Source organism: Papio anubis, chromosome 19 (assembly GCF_008728515.1).
Source record: "Papio anubis isolate 15944 chromosome 19, Panubis1.0, whole genome shotgun sequence".
NCBI classification, from domain to species: domain Eukaryota; kingdom Metazoa; phylum Chordata; class Mammalia; order Primates; family Cercopithecidae; genus Papio; species Papio anubis.
The window spans coordinates 41,819,849-41,840,844 of NC_044994.1; the positions used below are offsets into that span (position 1 = coordinate 41,819,849).

At 36.6% G+C, this 20,996-nt stretch overlaps 1 protein-coding gene across 1 annotated transcript in view; it reads right to left on the reverse strand.

Moving 5' to 3' along the window:
* Positions 1-811: 811 nt before the first annotated feature.
* The window catches only part of ACAA2 (acetyl-CoA acyltransferase 2), a 29,242-nt gene continuing 9,057 nt past the window's right edge, over positions 812-20,996 (reverse strand). Inside the window, exons 2-10 of the mRNA XM_003914373.3 lie at positions 17,943-18,109; positions 14,620-14,748; positions 12,923-13,039; positions 11,444-11,591; positions 9,444-9,619; positions 8,767-8,896; positions 4,575-4,645; positions 2,451-2,605; positions 812-1,224 (exon numbers count right to left, since the gene is read on the reverse strand). Of these exons, the coding sequence (XP_003914422.1) occupies positions 1,140-1,224; positions 2,451-2,605; positions 4,575-4,645; positions 8,767-8,896; positions 9,444-9,619; positions 11,444-11,591; positions 12,923-13,039; positions 14,620-14,748; positions 17,943-18,109 (1,178 nt within the window). The 3' untranslated portion in view covers positions 812-1,139. The remainder of the gene's footprint in view (positions 1,225-2,450; positions 2,606-4,574; positions 4,646-8,766; positions 8,897-9,443; positions 9,620-11,443; positions 11,592-12,922; positions 13,040-14,619; positions 14,749-17,942; positions 18,110-20,996) is intronic.

Here is a 20,996-nt window from a genome sequence, read left to right on the forward strand (position 1 = left end):
AATGAAGGAAACCATATGAGCAAAGAGTTGAGGAAACAGTGTAGGTACTTCTGATACTATTATTTAACATTATCTAGTATTATTTAACATCTATTATTCAGTGAGCCATGATTGTGCCACTGTAATTCAGCCTTGGGTGACACAGCAAGATGCTATCTCAAAAGAAAAGAAAAGAAAAGAAAAAACTTTTCCCTAATAAATGTATAACCCATAAATTCAATTTAATCTCAATTAAAATTTCCAATGGCTCTTTCATGAAGTTAACAATAGGGCCTTGCCCTACTACATATCCAGTCTTAGAACAGATAGACAAAGCAATAGATGTGTTGGGGCATTTTAAAGGGAGCAAATAAAGGATGAAAAATGGCCTTTAAGCTGAGAAGAAAGGAAGTAAGGTTTATACATACAGCAGAATATTATTCAGCCTTTAAAAAGAAGGAAATTCTGACACATGCTACAACATAAGGTGGCTGAATCTTGAGAACATTATATAAAGTAAAATAAGCCAGTTACAAAAGGACAAATATTTATAATTTCACTTATAAGGTACCTAGAGTCATCAAATTGATTGATAGAGACAAAATACACTGGTGGTTGTCAGGGGATGGGGGAAGGAGGAGTTATTGTTTCCGTGTGTGATGATTGAAAAAGTTCTGTAGATAAAAAGTGGTGATGTTTGTACAAAAATGTGAATGTACTTAATGCCAGTGAATTGTACGCTAAAAAAGGGTTCAGATGGTAAAGTTTATGTAATATGTATTTTATCACAATTTAACATTTTAAAAAATATAAATGACAGGAAAACATTAACTGAAGTTAAGGCAACATTTATTTGATTTCCTTATAATCATATTACCTAAGGCAGAAGTGGTGGTTACTTGGCAAGAATACAATTTCTTTTAATGTCTTCTTTAGTTCAGAAATCATATTTCACTGGTATAAATCTGAGAGAATGTACTTCTAGCATGGGCTCCTATTCATGATCAATGTATTTTTGTGTCACCATGGCTTGATCAAATGCAATCGCTGTTTCAATGGCAGGGCATGGCCAGTTGTGGCAGCTGCTCTGAAGGTCACTTGTTTTACTGTGGCCTGGCCAAGCAAAGTAAGAGTGGGTCACAGTGAGCTCACTGGTCTCTTCAGGCTGTGCTCTGAATGATGACAGCAATACCTTGGCCACCTCCAATGCAAGCTGATCCAACGGCATATTTTCCACCTCGACGTCTGAAAAAGAAAGCAGTGACTGAAATCTACTCTAATTTAAAAATTAGATTAATTAAATAGAACTAATAACAATCCAATTTGCATTATTCATTCTTATTCAGCTCATCTGCTCAATCTTTTCCCCAGTCCTCAATATTGGTATGATTACAACAGGAAAAGACTTTGGAAAGCTGAAAGTTTTTAATTTAAAAAAAAAAAAAAGGGAGGCAAACTAAAAAGGAGATGAGTGGATTTAGGGTTAGAGGACCTGAAACACATACACAAGCTTGCATGTGTTATGGGAAAGAAGTGAGAAGAGGAGGTAACTGGATAAACAGGGGAAGCTGGGGAAGGGGATGAACATTCAGCTCCTTTAATTTATACAGTGAGAGCCTCATGGCACCTTAGAAGATATGTAATTAATAAAGTTTGTCCCTATGAAAGGGCAGATAATTTAGAAACTATCCATGTCCCTTTCATAAAAATTAGACTCTTTTAAAGTACTCATCACTCCTAAGATGATGACTTTGAGAAAATTATCCAGGAATTATTTCTGTATGTGTCAAACTTCTGTATATGTCAATCACCTATTTCAACTCAGTGAATCATTAAGTGAAATAAGAGTCACATTTCCCCTGCCCTAACAGGGAGTCAGAGTAATTTTTCAGCCTGACTTACTTGGTTTTGTTTGCAATTTTTGTACAAACAGAGCAGAATGTTCCAAAATTAGAGAGTACGAGAAGGAGGAGCTCTTCTATCAAAACTGAAAAGTACCGAACACACAAAAGGTTCCTGTGGAACCCTGGAAGCAGTGAAAAGAAAAACTTAGCTCAGACCCAAATTGTCAGTTTGCTTAGATTTCATAAGTTATGGCATCTAGATCAGTACTCACTCAGTACATTTTTTTCTAAAATAAATTTATTTCACTCCTGTAACTGGCACTAAAACACACGTGCCATGAGAAGCAGGGCCTCATTATCTGCTCATGCAGTGAACACAAGCTGAGTGGTGCATAAAGACTGGACACACAGAGGAAGAGCTTGGTTCCTAAGTGCAGAGCCACTAACAAGCTGACTGACTCATCTAAGAGACCAGATGAAAAGCGCTACCCAAGTAACTTGTTCCTGGTAAGAGCCTGTGCAGGAGACATGAAGAATGAAAAATGTTGGAGTGTTTTGGGGAAACCTAAACCCATGCATTTCTATAAAAAACAGCAAATCTGAAATGCAGCTATTTCTAGCAAGTACCTTAATTCATGAACCAGGTGTGCAGTAATTCTTGATCCAGATCCTCCCAGTGGGTGACCCAAAGCAATGGCTCCTCCATTCACATTGGTTTTACTTATGTCAAGATCCAAACTCTTCTCAACAGCCAAGTACTGGGGAGCAAAAGCTTCATTGACCTTAAAACAAAAATTAAAGCACTAACAAAAATCCTTACTCACAAACTAATTTTTAAATGAGAATGGTCGAGTCCTATCAATAGCTAAGTCTGCTGTTTCTTCCTGTTTAAGTTACCTCACAAAGTTATTATATCTACAATCATTCTGTATAAAGCGATCAGGTTTGAAATGTGTGCATTTACTAAATAATTTTAGTCAAATGCATCCCTTAGAGGAAATTCTCAGTAATCCCATAAATTGACACATACCAGACACAGTGGGATATTGTAGAAAGCCCACAGGTTTTAGAACTGGATGGATGGTTCAAATATTGGCTATATCATTTGTTAGGGTGTGACCCTCTGCGTATTCTTTAAACTCTTTAAATTCACATTTCTGCATGTGAAAATGTGACTGTGGTATCATGCTAAGAAAGAGTCACTGTCAAGGTTAGATAAAATCATGGGTATTAAGTGTCCAGTGTATTACCTGAAACATGGCAAGTACTCAATAAGTGGTTGCTATTATTATTATTATGCAGTACTAGAAGCTATCCTTCCAAGAAGCTGACACAGAACAAAGAATAAACCTTCAAAGCCACATACATAAAGGGAACAGTTACTATGTTGAAATGTGGCAGAACTGAAAAGTATCATATTATACTTACCCAAACTTGCAATTACCTTACTTCAAGTTTATAGTACTATATTATCATATGATCTTAATTCAGGAACTTTATAGATAAGGAAACTCATTCTAAGAAAGGTAACTTTTGCAGAGTTGGGATAAAATTCAGTCTGTGCTCTTTCCTACTATACTCTGTGGTCTCTCAAGATGGTGCCTCATTTGTGCTGAGATCCACCATTATCTTTCTACTCTACAGAGCCATCTTCAAGGAGATACTAAGAGACCTAGACTAGGTAGTGAAACTAGGCTTCTGAACCTAGGAAAACTGTTCTGAGTTATGTCCTTGAGAATGTATACATTTACAAATGATTATGAACAACTTTCCAGAGTAGATATACTTCAATAGTTTTAAATGTGAAGTCTAAAGTGAGAAATTTAGTGGTACCTATTTGCTGACACAAATATAATAAATTAAGCAGCCTCTTTGAGGCTCTGATCTGTGGTCTACTAAAAGTAGAAGAGATTTAAGGATAAACCACTTGTCTGAAATCATGGTTTCCTATGTGAGAGATTATCATAGAGGAAATCACACCTGTGCCTACGCCTTCTCTATTGAATTAAATATAGTCAGATTTCCTTTGTTCTGTTAGTTATTTCCCAATGCCAACATCACATGCTTAATCACCTAAAATTTTCAAATACTCCAAAAGTGTGGAACGTATATAACCATCTTTGTTTCTCCACCTCTTCTTTTAGTTATGCTAAATGCTTAAGACACTTTAGTGCTAATACTAACATTTAAAAAGAAATCACTCAATAAATTTAAGTTCTAGTGTCAAAAATTATGATAGGTGCATCCGAAATCAAGCTATGACTATCGTATAAAAGCCAAAGATACATTTAGATATATTTAAGGGAGGGGGCTCTATTTGGGGAGACGGGCAAGAAACTTGTAGCTTTGGTACTAGATATGGCTTTTCTATTATGTCAATTATTTTACATTTCTTTACTTTATTAAATTAAGTTAAAGTTACTTTTCTCCCACCTTATATAATATTCAACAGGGATGTTGATAGTCTAAAATGTAACAGAGTTTTATACAGTAGTAAGAAATTTCCAGGAATTTATACTTTAGTAGGAGAAATCAGGCAGTTTAAATATTCAAATAAAAGTAAAGCATTTTAACCAGGTGGGGAAAAGGATCAACACAAGGCATCTAATGAAGGTACTATTTATTTAGACGTACATCATTTGGAAAGGCTAACTACAATGAAATTCAAAGAGCAATGAGACCAAATTAAAGTCATTTATGCTATAAAAGTACATGGTTTATTCATGTTGTAAAAAAAGAAAGAACACTTACCTCTACTAAATCCATGTCCCTAAGACTCAGTCCTGCTTTCTTCAGTGCCCCACTGATAGCAGGGACAGGACCTATATAATAAAAATCTTCTATAAAAATATAGAAATAAATGTCATCTTATATTTATGTATCAAGCTTCTGCTTCTTTCCAAGTAAGGAAGAAATAATGCAGCAATTATTAGTAGCCACAAACCTTACTATCTTGACAGTACCTATTAAATGAAGTGACAATAAAGAGGCAGAAAAAGGGCCCGGGCATGGTGGCTCATGCCTGTAATCTCAGTACTTGGGGAGGCTGAGGTGGGAGGATCACTTTAGGCCAGGAGTTCAAGACCAGCCTGGCAACACAGCAAGACCCCGTCTCTTAAAAAAAAAAAAAAATAATAATAATAAAAATAAACTGGAACCAAGGTGAAAAGTTGTTTATACATTCAAACTGCAGATAAAAGAATTACATGAAAAGTTCTACCATAAACAGCTTTAAGATTTAAAACAGCCAAAGGAATCATATATGGGATTTTATAGTCAGTTATATTAATAGATTATAATTGATATCAAAGACCAAGGCAGAGTGAGTGCTCTCCTGGGAGCCAAGCCATATGCATTCATAGCACAGAAGTTACTGTGGCTACACTCTGAATTTTCAGGCCCATTTGGATAAAAGGCAAGAAATAGCAGCAGTATCGCCACATGGGCACAGAGAGATGGGAAGCTACGAGGCACTTCAGGGAAGGTTTTATCAAGTAAGGTGATGTTTACAACTCCAAGGGTAGGCAGAAAATTTAAATAAAACATAACTTCTAATTTAAGAAATGCAATGCCATCTAATAAGACTTCTGAAATAAACTTTAGCTCCCAGATTTCTGATGATCTAATGAGAGTTTAATATTGCTCATAATTTAAGTAAATCCATATTTTTTTCCAAAAGGTAAAAAATTTGGGTAGAGATGATTATCTACTTTTCTATTTGTTCTTGAAGAATGAAACTGCCAAAAATGTCTACAAAGAAAAATATGTGGTATGTTCTGCTGAATGCAAGTAGTCAAATATTCAGCATCAAGTTTCACAAAAATCAGTATTTACAAGAAAGGTATAATGAAACCTAAATATAATATTTATTTTGTCACGCAGTTAAAATGCTCTTTGGACAACAAACCGTGTGCTTATTGATTAGGACTGTCCAGGTAATGCATTTCAATTTAAAATGCCAGTTTCATGTGGCTACTGATTTACTACAGGATCCAATTCCAGATTCTCTTTGTATGTCTAAAGCATGAAAATGTGAAAATGAGATGGGTATTCAGTAGTAAAGCATCAGTTATCCAGCCTGGTCAGGGGATGAAGTAGCCAACAGTGGTGACAGATACATAAAAGGTGGACAATGTTCAGAACACTGTACACACTTCCTTGTCTGCATAAACAACACAGCAAGCATGACTCAGTATGTTCACTTTAACTCAGAATCCACCGTAACAATACGCTAGGCCATAACTTGATTTTTAAAGGACTCTTCCCAGACCACTGTTATTTACTGGGACTCAAGAAGGTTTAGTATTCTTGTTAGGAAAAGGAGACCTTATTTCTAGTCCTGTTTCCTGTCACTAATAGCTATGCAACTTTGTGCATCTCTCTGGGCATCAAGCTACTCATCAATAATGCTCTGAATTGGTTTTCAACCTTTTTCTCTTTAAGCATCAGGATTCTTTCTGCATAAGGAAGCCGAGTAATAGATAATGCCAGAACTGCTCCAGCTGAAGAGGCTCAAAGTTCCACCCACCACCCTCTACCATTGCCACCCCTGAGGAATTCCAGGGAGTGCTGTCTTTCTGTAGCTGTGTACTTCCTCAGAACACTACTATTCTCTTCAAGTCATGGCTTTCCCCCACTTTTTTTTTTTGGTCTGCAGCTATTCTGCAGGGCTAAGGATTGCTAGTCGTTAGGTAATCATAGGACTGAGGACCACTATTCTTGTAAGTAAGTTAGATTAACAAACCAGTTGATACTCAACAACTTATTCTCCCCGCTTATTCAACTGGGATGCTTCAAGTAGTTACCTTGTTTAATCCCATCACTACACACAAGTGACAGACAAGCTTCTAGATGAAGGGGGCAGCTGATACTGTGGGACACCTGGAATGTACAGCTCTGTTCAAGCCCTGAGGAAAAATGACAGTCCTACCACAGTGGCATTCTTTGTATTTTAGGGCAAATATTCAGGCCCAGGAACAGAAGGAAGGAAAACAACCCTTTCTTTGCTCACTGGCTATGCTAATCTATCAGAACCTATTAAATACGATTAAACTGTAAAAGAAGTATAAAATAACCAACCCATGTCACATACATTTGTTTGATCATCAAAAGCATCTAGGTGTATGGGAAAAAAAAAAACCAAAAAAACTCTGCTCTTGCGCTGGGCGTGGTGGCTCACGCCTGTAATCCCAGCACTTTGGGAGGCTGAGGCGGGTGGATCACCTGAGGTCAGGAGTTTGAGACCAGCCTGGCCAATGTGGTGAAACTGTCTCTACTAAAAATACAGAAATTAGCCACGTGTGGTGGTGGGCACCTGTAATCCCAGCTACTGGGGAGGCTGAGGCAGGAGAATCACTTGAACCCGGGAGGCAGAGGTTGCAGTGAGCTGAGATCACGCCACTGCACTCCAGCCTGGGTGACAAAGTGACTCTGTGTCAAAAAATAACAAAACTAAACAAAACAAAAAACAAAACCCAGCTCTGCTCTTGGGCTCCACTCTGAACCTACTGAAACAAAATCTAAAGGTGTGGGATTATGAGCGGATTTTGACAATCATCTGGGGTTGGGAACCACTGCCCTAGATATCAAAATAATAAATGCCATAACAACATATGGATGTTTAATTTTTCCACCACCTTCCATTTCTAAGACAAAAGTTATGTTTTGCCAATAGTGGATAGCCGAAAGCTAATAAGCTTCTAAGATTGACTTTTCACAGGTGTCAAAATATCTTGCAGTTCTTGCTGACATAAATTTGAGACACATAGTGAGAGACGACAAGCTATGAACATGCCAGCTTTCTTAGGAATTCTATACAGAAATATGTCTTCTCTAAGGGACATGGCAGCAAATATGGTTGAGTATTAATCCCAAATCAGCGTAAGTGGTATTGTTCGAGTAGAACCCGTAGGCTTACACTGAAGGATCTCTGAGATGACAGGTTGGTAACAGGTTCTCCTCCTTCTCTCTTGGAACCTACCTCAAAACAATTTAGTTACTCAAAAAAAGGGCTAAACAATCTGAAATCTATACCCTAGGGCAGGCTTTTCCTTAGAGTGGGAGGTTATATGTAGGTGGGATAGATCAAAGTTACTGAGTACCAAATTTTATTTTTCCAAGTGAGGCACCTAATTGGTTCCCTATTCCCCCAGAGAATGACAGGAACTATTAAAATTCAGCATCATGTGTGGTTCCTAGGAGTGCATCCAGCAATAGAGTTCCAAATTTTTTCCAGCTAGTACTTTACCAATCTAAATAATTATTTATAAGTCTTTATTTTGCTAATACTCACCTGAGCAAGAGGAATATTATTTTGACTTCCTGAGACCATGCGTTTAACTCACAGTGAAGAGAGCACTTGATTTCAGAGACTTGGATTCATACCCTGGCTGTCACTTACTGATTTGGAACCTTACAAGACAACCTCCCTAAGCCTCAATTTTCTAATTCACAAAGAAGTCTCCCTTACTAGAGACATGGGAAGACTGAATGAGGTACTTTCATTGTGTGTAAAACAACCAGCAAGGAGCTGCGGTACCACCTTCTCCACACAGCCTTCTCTATTTCACCCCAGGATTTCTCCCATCTCATAATTTATTTTATCTTGTCAGGATCACGTTTCTGTTTCGATTATTTCTGTTATTTTCTGTGTGTTGATTTCTAAACTCTCAAAGGAACGATAAGATATGATTACTGTGTGTTGATTTTTTAAATCTCAAATGGACACTAAGATATGATTACTTCCTCCATGGAGTTTACACGGTCTTGGTTTTTCTATTGTGTCTAGGATAGTTCTTCATAAAGATTTTTTATTTAAACTGATCACCAATCTTCTTTTCTCTACAGGTGACCTTGGTTTGGCCACTTTTTCAGGACTCTAAATGCCAAAGAAGACTTATCTCCAGAAATATTATAGAACCGGTTTGTTTTACTACAAACTTACCAATACCCATGATAGAGGGATCACATCCAGATACAAAGTAGCCCACAATTCTTGCCAGTGGTGTGAAGTTATGCTTCTTAACAGCATCTTCACTAGCTATGATAACAGCTCCAGCACCATCAGCTATCCCCTTGAAAATAAAAATACTAGAATAACTAAAGGCTAAAATAATCCAGTTAATCAAGGTTTGAACTAATGGAGTAGTAGTATCAGGAATATGGCAGGACATAGGAAGCCAGTGCACAATCTGAGATACAACTAGAAAAGTGGTACTCTGGTGGATGAAGGAGATTTTTTAAGGCACAGAACACAACTTTACTAAAGAAAAAGGAAAAGGGTGTCAAGGAAAAACTTCTTTCTAGATGTGAGTAGATGTAAGAAAAAATACGATGAACTGTATGCATGAGAAAAAAAAGTTTGAAAACCAAAATAAGCCAGTTAGATTTGTTTCTGAAATGTCTTAGTTCGGAAAAAACTAAGAAATCAGAAGAGTATTATATAAATATGAAAAGATTTTGTGTGGGACTATGAAAACCTACATTGATTGAATATGAACACTATTAGTTTAAGCGAAACAACTAAAGACTGGCATAAAAAGTATTTACAAGATACTTCATGATTATCTTGTGTTGAACACATCAGGAAGAATTGAAGCTAATCTGTGTGGTGATACCAACCGATGCATTCCCTGCAGTGACAGTTCCATCTTTCTTGAATACTGGAGGAAGTTTCTGTAACTGTTCCAGGGTGGTTTGGGGCCGAGCATGCTCGTCTACCTGCATTGTCTGTTTTCCTTTCTTTGTCTTCACTTCAATTGGTGCCATTTCATCATTAAAGTAGCCAGCATCATTAGCTGAAAAATAGTAGAAAGACTATCATAAGAATAAAAGAAACATGAATATAAGTCAAACATATTCAATTTCTGATCTACCCTTTCCTCACAGTCTACTTTAAAATTGAGTCTTTATTATTTATTTATTTTTAAGATGGAGTCTTGCATTGTCGCCCGGGCTGCAGTGCAATGGCACAATCTCAGCTCACTGCAACCTCCGCCTCCCGGGTTCAAGCAATTCTCCTGCCTCAGCCTCCCCAGTAGCTGGGATTATAGGCACTCACCACCATGCCCGGCTAATTTTTTTATATTTTTAGTAAAGACGGGGTTTCACCATGTTGGCCACGCTAGTCTCAAACTCATGACCTCATGATTCGCCCTCCTTGCCTCCCAAAGTGCTGGGATTACAGATGTGAGCCACCGCACTCAGCCTGAGTCTTTACTACTTACTTACACAACTTATCTTCCATATTGGAGGATTCATGATACCATCATGTGTTTATGTAGATGCATTTTGCATCTTTTAAAAATTATATTTTTAAAAATTATATTTTAATTTTTTCACTACAATTTTTTTTTAACCAGGTACTGCTAAGAGTGTTAGCAGCATTTGTCTGTTAGCTATAGACGTAAAGGCACTAAGTGGATTTAATGCCCCTTTTAAACTTCTTTTGGTGAGATAAGCAATTAAAAAGTTACCAAGTTATCTATGCCACAAAGTAATCTAACAAACTTAACAGTGATAGGCAACCCGAAGAAATTATGGGAGCAATCACTAATACAATTATAAGTAAAACATCTTACCTACTTTGACCTCCACTGACTAGAATGTACTGTAGTAATCTACAGCTTCGGAAATAGGGTCAGGAATCATACTAACCTAATTTGGGTATCACTTTACAATTGGCAAAATACTTTCTTTATATGCCCTTATGTGATTTTACAACAACCTTATTAGATAAATAGGGAAAGCAAATATTGTTATCTCTATTTTACAGAGGTTCAGTGAATAAATGATTTGACTGAGCTTGATAACTTGTGCATGGTAGAAGTAGAAACAGAACTGATAACTCTTGACTTCCAGACCAATCCTCTTCTACTATGAACATATAACTAAAAAAACACAGATGAGTTGGATGGCATCAGCTCTATTCCACTTATCCTTCTGAAATGCTAAGATGGACATTATCCTCATTACCTCAAGCATTTAATACTCCTAAATAAGAGTTTCCACTTGCTTTAACAGTTTAATTTTTAAAATATCACATTTCTTGAACTGCTGTCACATTGCCTGTTTTGGACTGGCGCTATAGCAACCTGCTGTGCTACACCAGGGCACTCTAACTAACTAGAGTCTCAGACTAGTTCTAAGTCTCCGAGTCAGGTATAATGATTCTTAATTAGGAATGCGAGAAGGAAAGCATAAAAGACCCAGTGGGTCTTTTCCAAACACATTACCCCTTCTTATGATTATGATATGGCTTGTGGGAGAGGACATCCTCTATATTCCAGTCCACAGTGAGCTATCACCTCTGACAGAGTGTATCATATTCCTCAGCATGTTCTACTGACAACAGGACCAGTTCAGCACAAAATTCAAGGGTCTATCTAGGGTCAAGTAGCAATACCACTTTTTAAGTAGTATTAACTTTTTCAAAACAGAAATTCCCAGTTAATTTTGCAATAATTAATAAAATATCTAATCATCTAAAAACAAATAATGAAAAGATGTAATAATTCTTAAAGGTATGATTTGTAAATATTATATAACCATAATAGAAATGATGAAAATATTTCCTATAGATATTTATTCTATAGATACTGATATTTTCCAATTTCACTCACCAGCTTTCCATCTCTGCTGTGACTGCAGGGCATATTTGTCACATTCTTCTCTGCTTATTTTGTGTTTTACAGCAAGATTCTCTGCAGTCATTGCCATGGGGAGCTGGACATGCTGATCTGTTAATCCCGCCCATAAAGAATCTTCCAGCTATTAAAAGACATTAATAAAGTGACTTGTTAAGGCATTACCTTTTAAAAGTAATATAAGTTCTTTAAATTTAAATAACACTTCCAATAAACAAAAGTAAAATTAAGACTTTCTGATAACCATTTACTATTTTCATATTCCTATTCAGTTCTGGGATATTTTCTAAAAACATGCAATGTTTTTGAGAACATTCAATGTCACACAATAAAATGCACACATTCTCTGTCCCTCTCTAAATATGCGTCTAAGAACAGCCAACAGGACTAGACGTGCATGGTGAGATCACAGAAGTTACCCTATAATCAAAAACTAAATCCTCAAGGTCATATTTTGTAGAAAACCTGACAATGAGTCTTCATGCAATGTTTTCTTATAGCCACCTTTGTAAACCAGCCCTGAGTTCTGTAATAAAGAGTGTATCTTTCTCATCCTGTGCCTCAGTGACAGGAATAGCTGGTTCTATCAGTTACTATGAGGCTGAAAAGAACTTGGGACAGGGTCTCAGAGTCACAGAAAGGTTGTTAATTATTATTCAAGTAGTTAGAGTCTCTGCTAAGTGTGTCCCACTTTGCTGCCTCATCAACGTTTGACTCACTGACTTATCTTTATAAAGGATATCTCAAATGTGTTTCATGGCTAAAATCCGCATAGATTCTCTTAAGTCTCATTCCTTTCAACTTTCAAAAAGGTCAGGTGAGAAACTGGGTGAACAGTGTAAGTCAAACATTACTATTGAAAATGTTAAAAAATATAAAATGTCAGTAGCCCTTTCACATGCAAATGAGAAGAAAACATAATTCTTTATCAGTATTGTACTATCATTCTCAAGTTGTAGCTCTCAAAGATAAAATCAGTTTTTGTTTGATTTGGGACAATATAATCTGCAATCAAAGATGTTTTGTGTGATGAAGAAGAAATCTATTCTGAGATTGTCCCAGAAATAAAACTTCTATAAGTCACATTAAAGATTTAATTACTCAGATTACTAATTGTTTAGTCGGGAGATTAATTCACTCTTTTGTCTATCCTTTTAATCCACTTTTTCCCTTCCTCCATCTCTCCCATGCCTATGGCCACTTACTTACACAGGATAATTATACTACTAGAGGTCTGCTGAGATAGAATCTAATTTCATATGGGTTAAAAATGTCAAAACTAACAACCAAAATAGAGTTTTGAAATAGTTTACAAACTTCTAATCGTTCATATCTTGCCAATACTCATCAACAAAATTGGTATCAAAATTAGTTTTCCCATAAAAAGGTATGTTGTTAAAAGTACTTATAGACTGCTAATAAGAACTAATTCTTTTAAATTTTTATGGTTCCAACCTCGATATCTGATCCAAGCTTGGTTCCAAAACGCACATTTCTGACACAGTAGGGAGCTTGGCTCATGCTTTCGGTTCCTCCACATAAAACAACTTCAGCGTCTTTAACACAAATTTCCTATTTAAAAACAAACAATAAAAACTCCTTTAACCGTACCCAATGTATTAAGAAACACACTGATTTTACAAATTAATGGTAAATCCAACAAATATTGTACCCTAGCTTACAGTGTCTCAAAAGGAAATGCTTTTAAAGTAACTGTAAAGCAAACGCTAACGTATCCATTACCAAGATGTAGGGGGAGAAAACTAAAAGGTTTCAATCATGTTTGCCTGAGTAAAGGCCCTACCTACATTTGGCTAAGAATAGTAATACTTAACACAATATAAACCTTGAAAATCAACAGAGATATTAATATCTGGCATAAATGTACAGCAGATAATAAAGGACAAACCCTTTAAAAAGGCAAAAGAAAAATTTATCCCATTAATGGAGGTATCTGAATGAGACCAGAGATTTACAAGAAGTAGTTCAATCTAGGTGGCTCATAACAAGGAAATCATTTCATTCTTCCAACACTTTCCACTGTTTGCCTTTCTCAGAAAAGCAGCAAATAATGAGCCTCTAAGAAAACGTGATGTTTCTTAAAATTATTACTAGGAAAACTGAGGTCACTATTTAAGATACATCGTTATAGAAACAAATTAATGTGAAAATTGTTTATTAAAATACGCCTCTGTCTCTTATTTTGTTTGTAATAAAATGAAGACTTTTACAAATGAAATTGAATTTCGCTTTACTCTCTTCCCCGTGTTCAAAGAAACAAAAGTATTTAACCAACCGTCCTTTAAAAAGGTCAAACTAGTTTGTACTTCTAACAGCATCATTCACTTCCTTTGAAATAAAACACATTTCCTTATCCTCTCCTAAATTCTTGAGAGTTCCTGCTTGCCTCACAGTCTTTATTCAGTGCCTCACAGTTAATGCTCACAGACCTGGGTTCAAATTCTACGACTCAGTAACCTTAATGGCTTTAATAATCAGTTTCCTTGCCTGTAAAATGAGAATAATAATAGTTCTTGCTTCATAGGATGGTTGTAAGATTAAATGAGATATTGAATGTAAATCTAGCAGGGTGCCTAGCATGTAGGAAGCACTCGAAAAGAATGATGAACATACTAACTTTTAAAAATATTGTAGTAAAGTATATACATATATAATACCATTTTAACCATTTTTAAGTGTACAGTTCAGTGGCATTAAGTGTATTCATAGTGTGATGCAACCATTACCACCACCCATCTCCAGAACGCTCTTCATCTTGCAAAACAAATTCCATATCCATTAAACACTAACTTTCCCTCACCAGCCCCCAGGAACACCATTCTACTTTCTGTCTCTATGAATTTGACTACTCTAGGTATCTCAAAGAAGTAGAAACATACAGTATTTGTCCTTTTGTGACAAGCTTATTCCACTTTCAGGTTCATTATTAGCTTTTTTTTTTTTCTTTTTTTTTTAGAGACACGGTCTCTCTCTGTTGCCCATGGCTGGAGTGCAGTGGTATGATCACGGTTGACTTGACCTCCAGGGCTCAAGCAATCCTCCCTAAAGCTAAAATGTTATGTTGCAGTGGGACATTTCTTCTAGTAACTATTAACATATTTTCAGAGAATTTAAAAAAATGTTGTCCATACCTGACATCCATTCACAATGGACTGGAAACCAGAACCACAGAGCCTATTAATCGTGAGAGCTGGGGTCTCCTTTGGGACTCCCACACGCAAACCCACATGCCTTGCCAAATATATAGCATTTGAAGAACTCTAGAAGAGAGAAGGAAAATAAAAATAATATCCTCTATAAATCTAGTAATTAAGAACAAGCACCAAATACATGGAAATGTTGGCAATCTATCAAAAATGATAAACTATATGGCTCTAAGGTAGGACAAAATACATCTAAGTACAGCATATTATATCTAATACGTGTTTACAATTTGACTAAAAACTATAGTCAATAGGGTTTTTTTTCCATTTTTTTATTGGGGTAAAATACACATAACAAAATTTACCATTTTAACCATTTTTAAGTGTATAGTTCAATGGTATTATTTAAATACATTCATAATGTGTAACCATAGTCAATTGGTTTTCAAATATATTAAAGATAATTGCCACTTAGAGAAATCCCACTAAGTCCTTAATATAAGACAGAAATTTATAACAATTAGAGTTATTTAAAAATGCAATAGGCTATCCTAAAGTAGTATGCTCCTTAACAGAGGGAGTATCTGAGGCTGTGGTTCTCAACCTTGGTTGCAGGCTGGAATAACCTAGGAAGCTTTATTACATACTCATGCTCAAGTTCCTAAGCAAATCAATTAAACCAGAAAGGCTGGAGGTGGGGCCTGGGCATCAGTAGTCACTTTTAAAAAGCATCCCAAGTAATTCTAATGTAAAACAGGCTGAGGACTGCATACTTAGGGAGAAGACAGATGAATGATTGGTCAGGAGAGCAAGAGGTAGGAGTAGACCACCGCTCTCCAAACTTTAAAATGCATATAGGGGCATCTTGTTATAATAAAATGTAGGTTCTGAATCAGCAGGTCTATGTCTGCCTGAGATTCTGCATCTCTAACCATTTCCCTGGTGAAGCTGATGTTGCTAGTCCAAGAACCACACTTTGAATAAAAAGAATGCCTTAAACAAAAAAACAAAAAACAGTAACAACCAAAAACATTAACAGCCTGTTTTGGAGGCTGTTAGCAACAGCAAAAACAAGTCTGACAAAATGTAAAAAATTGGTCTATCAAGGTACAGGGTTTTAGGATGTTCACTGTACTATTCTTTTAACTTTTGTGTAGGTTTCAAGTTTTTCAAAACTCAACAAATTCAGTACATTTATAAGTTAAGGGTTTTGAATGCAGATGAAACTGGGGGGAACTCAGTATAACATCAATTAATCTACTAACTGTTTCATTTGTTGACTGAGATGAAATTATCTTATTTTACAAATTAATGCCATTAAAAAACTTCTTGGTCAATGGATATTCTTTTGCCAAGGTTTGTCAAATATTGCATATCAACAGAATAAAAAAGATTTACACGATCATCTCAGTCAACAGAAAAAGCATTTGACAAAATCCAACACCCTTTTATGACAAAAACACTGAACAAACTAGGAACAGATGGCAACTTTCTCAATCTGACAAAGGGAATCTATAAAAAATCCACAGCTATCATCATACGTAAAGGTGAAAGGCCAGATGCTTTCCCCCTATAATCAGGAATAAGACAAAGATATCCGTTTCTTATAACTTCTATTCAACATTGGAGATTCTAGCCAGGGTAATTAGGGAAGAAAAAGAAAAAGAATCCACATTGGATTTCATTGTTTCTTAAAAAATAAGTAAAACTCATTTATTCCAAATGATATTTAATAATATTAAACTCAATTAGAAAAGCAGCTTTGTGGTATTTGTCAAATGTCATTTGAAGCATATTCTGTTCTCTCTTAACCATAAAGACCTAACCCCAAATATTTACCTGTTAAGCACTTAATATCCTTACAAGAAAACTCTATCTTGGCCTGACAGAAAACTTAAGGCAAGAAAAACTGTCTTTAGGAACAGAGGCACAAACACAATTAAACTAATACTATTTAGAGTGACTTTGTGTTATAAAGTTTGAGAGAATACATGCTGGGAAAAAAAAATATTTTAGAAGGAAAACTTTAAAATTCTAGAAAACACAAAAACCAAAAGTATCCAATTTCTATTTAATCTGTTCTAAGGCCTTCTTAGGTCAGAGGTAAAAGCTACAAAATAAAATAAAAATAACAAAAGACAATATCGAGAATTCTTTATGAAAATATTTTAGGTTCAACAGACATAACTGCCAAAGAAAAAAAGTCACTGCTTTTTCTGGATGTGAAGATACACAATGGCAAGATGAACAGAATCAAGTTCAAATGCAAGGCCTAGTGATTTCTGTGTCCATTGTCATTCTCTTTCCTTTAGCAATGATCACATCATTGACATCTTTAAATATATATATCATATATACATATGTGTATATATGAAAGATATAGAAACTGATCATATACACACACACACACACACACACACACACATATATATATATATATATAATCTTTTTCATTAGATTATTACCTCCTTTTAGTCCACCTTGGATACCATAGCACCTATAATAGCCTCTAACTAGGTATCCAATAAATGTTTGTATACTTTAAAGGAATTCTGAATTTTCAATTACCTGCATATGAGTGACTGATTTTGTACATCACACATAGCAAGACAGAGGGTAAGGAAGCATCTTATTTCTTACAACAAACACTGATCAAGCTCCTACAATGTGTAAGAAAATTAGGGGAGGTGTGCTGTATTGCTTGGGTTTACTAAGGTGGCATATAGAGAAAATCAATTAACTTCAAGTAAGCCAAGGAAGTCAATCTGCTATTTAGGAAGCACTGAAATGCATCCCAAGTCAGATAGACATACAGTTTCTAGAACATATGATGCTTTGAATTATGCATGACATTGATTCTGGAGTCACAGAAATTACTAAAATTACAAATGTATGAAGTCTGTAACTATTGGCTGGGAGTGGTGGCTTACGCCTGTCATCCATCCCAGCACTTTGGGAGGCCAAGGCAGGCGCATCACGATGTCAAAAGATTGAGACCACCCTGGCCAACATGGTAAAACTCTGTCTCTACTAAAAATACAAAAATTAGCTGGGCTTGGTGGTGCACACCTGTAATCCCAGCTACTCAGGAGGCTGAGGCAGGAGAATCGCTTGAACCTGGGAGGCAGAAGTTGCAGTGAGCCAAGATTGCACCACCATGCTCCAGCCTGGCAGCAGAGCGAGACTCCATCCCAAAAAAAAAAAGGTCTATAACTATTAACTTGTTTACCATTATGATATGTTAAAGGAATTATTTTTAGAAACTGATCAAACAAGCAATAGGAGTGAACACCTTCCTTTACCCTACTAACCTGCACGACATTGCCTATAATCACACTGTCAACAGTTTCAGGTGAAACTTTGCCAGCAGACAAGGCAGCCTTGGCGGCAAATTCAGACAAGTCAGTAGCAGTGAAGTCTTTCAGAAGACCTCCATAAGCTCCAAAGGGCGTTCGCTTAGCAGCAACGACAAACACACCTATTGCAACAAGAAGAGATTTGTAAGCCATCACAGATTAGTAAATACCTCTAAATGCTTCAAATAATCTCACCATGAAACCTTACACAATTTAAAATTAGATGACGGAAATTTCTGTTAGGCAATAATACCTAGAATAAGTCACACCCACGGAAGCAGAGTCTTAAGGATCACCAGTTTGACAGTTTGATCTTTACCTACGTGCAGGTACCAAGAACTGCACTGCATGCTGTTAAGGAAGGAGACCACCACTTCTCCTGTGCACCACCCCCAACCCCTTGCCTAGTTTATAAGACAGTAGGAAAAGAAAAAAGCAAAAAGTTAAAAAGAAACAGAAGTAAGATAAATAGTCAGATGGCCTAGTGCTACCACCCGGCCCTGGTAGTTAAAATAATGATGATGATAATAATAATAATAATAATAATAATAATAATAATAATAATAATATCAATCCCTGACCTAAACTACTTGTGTTATCTCTAAATTCCAGACATTGTATGAAAAAGCATTGCAAAACTTTCTGTTGTGTTAGCTTATGCATGTAGCCCCCAGTCACATTCCCCACGCTTGCTCAATCTATCACCGTCCTTTTACGTGGACCCCTTAGAGTTGTAAGCCCTTAAAAGGGCCAAGAATTTCTTTTTGAGGGAGCTCTGCTCTTAAGATGCAAGTCTGTGGACGCTCCCGGCCAAATAAAGCCTCTTCCTTTTTTAAGCCGGTGTCTGAGGAGTTTTGACTGCTGCTCGTCCTGCTACACTGTGTGTGATGTAAAGCCATTCTGGTTAGACAACTTTCTTGTTCTCTGATGCTTCACAATGCTAGAAACATTTGTTGAGAACTAAAATCCTTCTATGTGCTGGAGTATGTTGTCAAGTATTACAATAAAAGAATCTCCAAACTAGAAGGTGCCTTAGGGTTGTCTGAGGTCAACCACTCACTCTATTAAGAAATCCCTCTAAAAATTCCTGACAAAAGCTTCTCTCTAAACCTCTGCCAGAAAACTTTCAGTAGGAGGACATACTCTACTGCATGAAGCAGTGTGAGATCAATGGACAACATAAACTAATGATATTGCTTATTTTTTTGACAGAGTTTCGCTCTTGTCGCCCAGGCTGGAGCACAGTGGTACGATTTCGGCTCACTGCAACCTCCGCCTCCCGGGCTCAAGTGATTCTCCTGCCTCAGCCTCCCAAGTAGCTGGTACTACAGACACCTGCCACCACGCCCAGCTAATTTTTGTATGTTTAGCAGAGACGGGATTTCACCATGTTGGCCAGACTGGTCTTGAACTCCTGACCTCAGGGGATCCATCTGCCTCGGACTCCCAAAGTGCTAGAATTACAGGTGTGAGGCACCTGCTCCCGGCCCCAACGAATGATATTTCTTTATACTGAACTAACTCAGCTTACAAAGTCTTCCATCCACCAATTCTAGTTCTATCCAAAAGCACCAACACAGATAGAGATGTAGTTTATAGAACATATGCTGCTTTGAATTTGAATTACATATGCCACCAGTTCTAGAGTCACAGGATGACTCAAGTTACAGACTGCAAATAATAAGGTGAACTATTGTAATACCTAACCTTGTTTTTTACTAACTTTGTTTTTAGACTCTCCCTTTCTCCCTTAATCACCTAGCCTTGTTTCCACATGAATAAGCTCTTCCTTAGCTGAGACAGCCGGATGAGGACGAACTCCATTTGGCTCCGTTATTTGCAAGGTTTCAAGGACTCCTTCATACCAAAGAGTCCAATTAACGGATAAGGTACTGAAGCAAGCAATGTACAAGTTCCCAGGGTTTTGCTCAAGAGATAACACCATAAAGCCTTGAGTTTGTGTCCGGCAGAGCACACATATATAACATCTTATGAAAGATTTAGAGCCCCTGCACCTGGAACTGTTTGTTTCTCTGTAACCATTTGTCTTTTTAACTTTTTTACATGTTTTCACTTCTGTAGAATTGTTGCAACTGAGCTCCCCCTCCCCTTCCTAACTCGAAGTATAAAAGAAAATCAAGCCCCTTCCTCGGGCCGGAGAGAATTTTGAGCGTTAGCTGTCTCTCGGTCGCCGGCTAATAAAGGACTCTTAAATTTGTCTCAAAATGTGGCGTTTCTCTAACTCGCTCAGGTACAACACTATTATCTTTTACTCTTAGAAAAAAAATGGGCAAAACAGGTTACCTTCTACATGTGTATCCCCCACCTCCAGTATCTGAAGTCAGCTAACCTGTAAGTCCCCAAACCCAGTAACTCTCATCTCAGGTAAATTAAAGGCATTCTTTCAATAGTTCTTCATTTGACATTAATTCTGACTGCTTTCCTCTAAAGACACTGTAGTTTGCCAACATCCTATTAAAATGTGTCCCTTAGAATACAACAAAACAGCATGCATTTTATCTAAACACAAAGAATACAGAGGAATTATCTATACATCTATTAATACACACTAAGACTATACATTTGCAGCATCACTATTAGTTAAATCGGTGTCCTTGTATGAATAAATGAAAATCACCCCTTCCCAATCACCTACTACCATCTGCCAAAAAAACTTGTGACTATACAAATATATGATTATGACGTGAGTGGTACTCACTCATCATCATTAGAGTTGTACAGTGCAAAACTGGCACATCAGTAAGCAGCATCAGTTATAGCCATTTCATCATATTGACATTCATTAGGCATCTACTAAATACCAGACATTTTATCACTTTCCACGCAAAAGCTAATCTTCCCAACAACTCTGCAAGGTAAATATTATAGCTAACATAGAAGGGACACTTACTATGCAATAGACTTCATGCTAGCACTTTGCATATACTAACTTTATTCTCTCCAAAACAATCTAAGTGCACATTTCCACATCTTGTCAAGAAATTATAG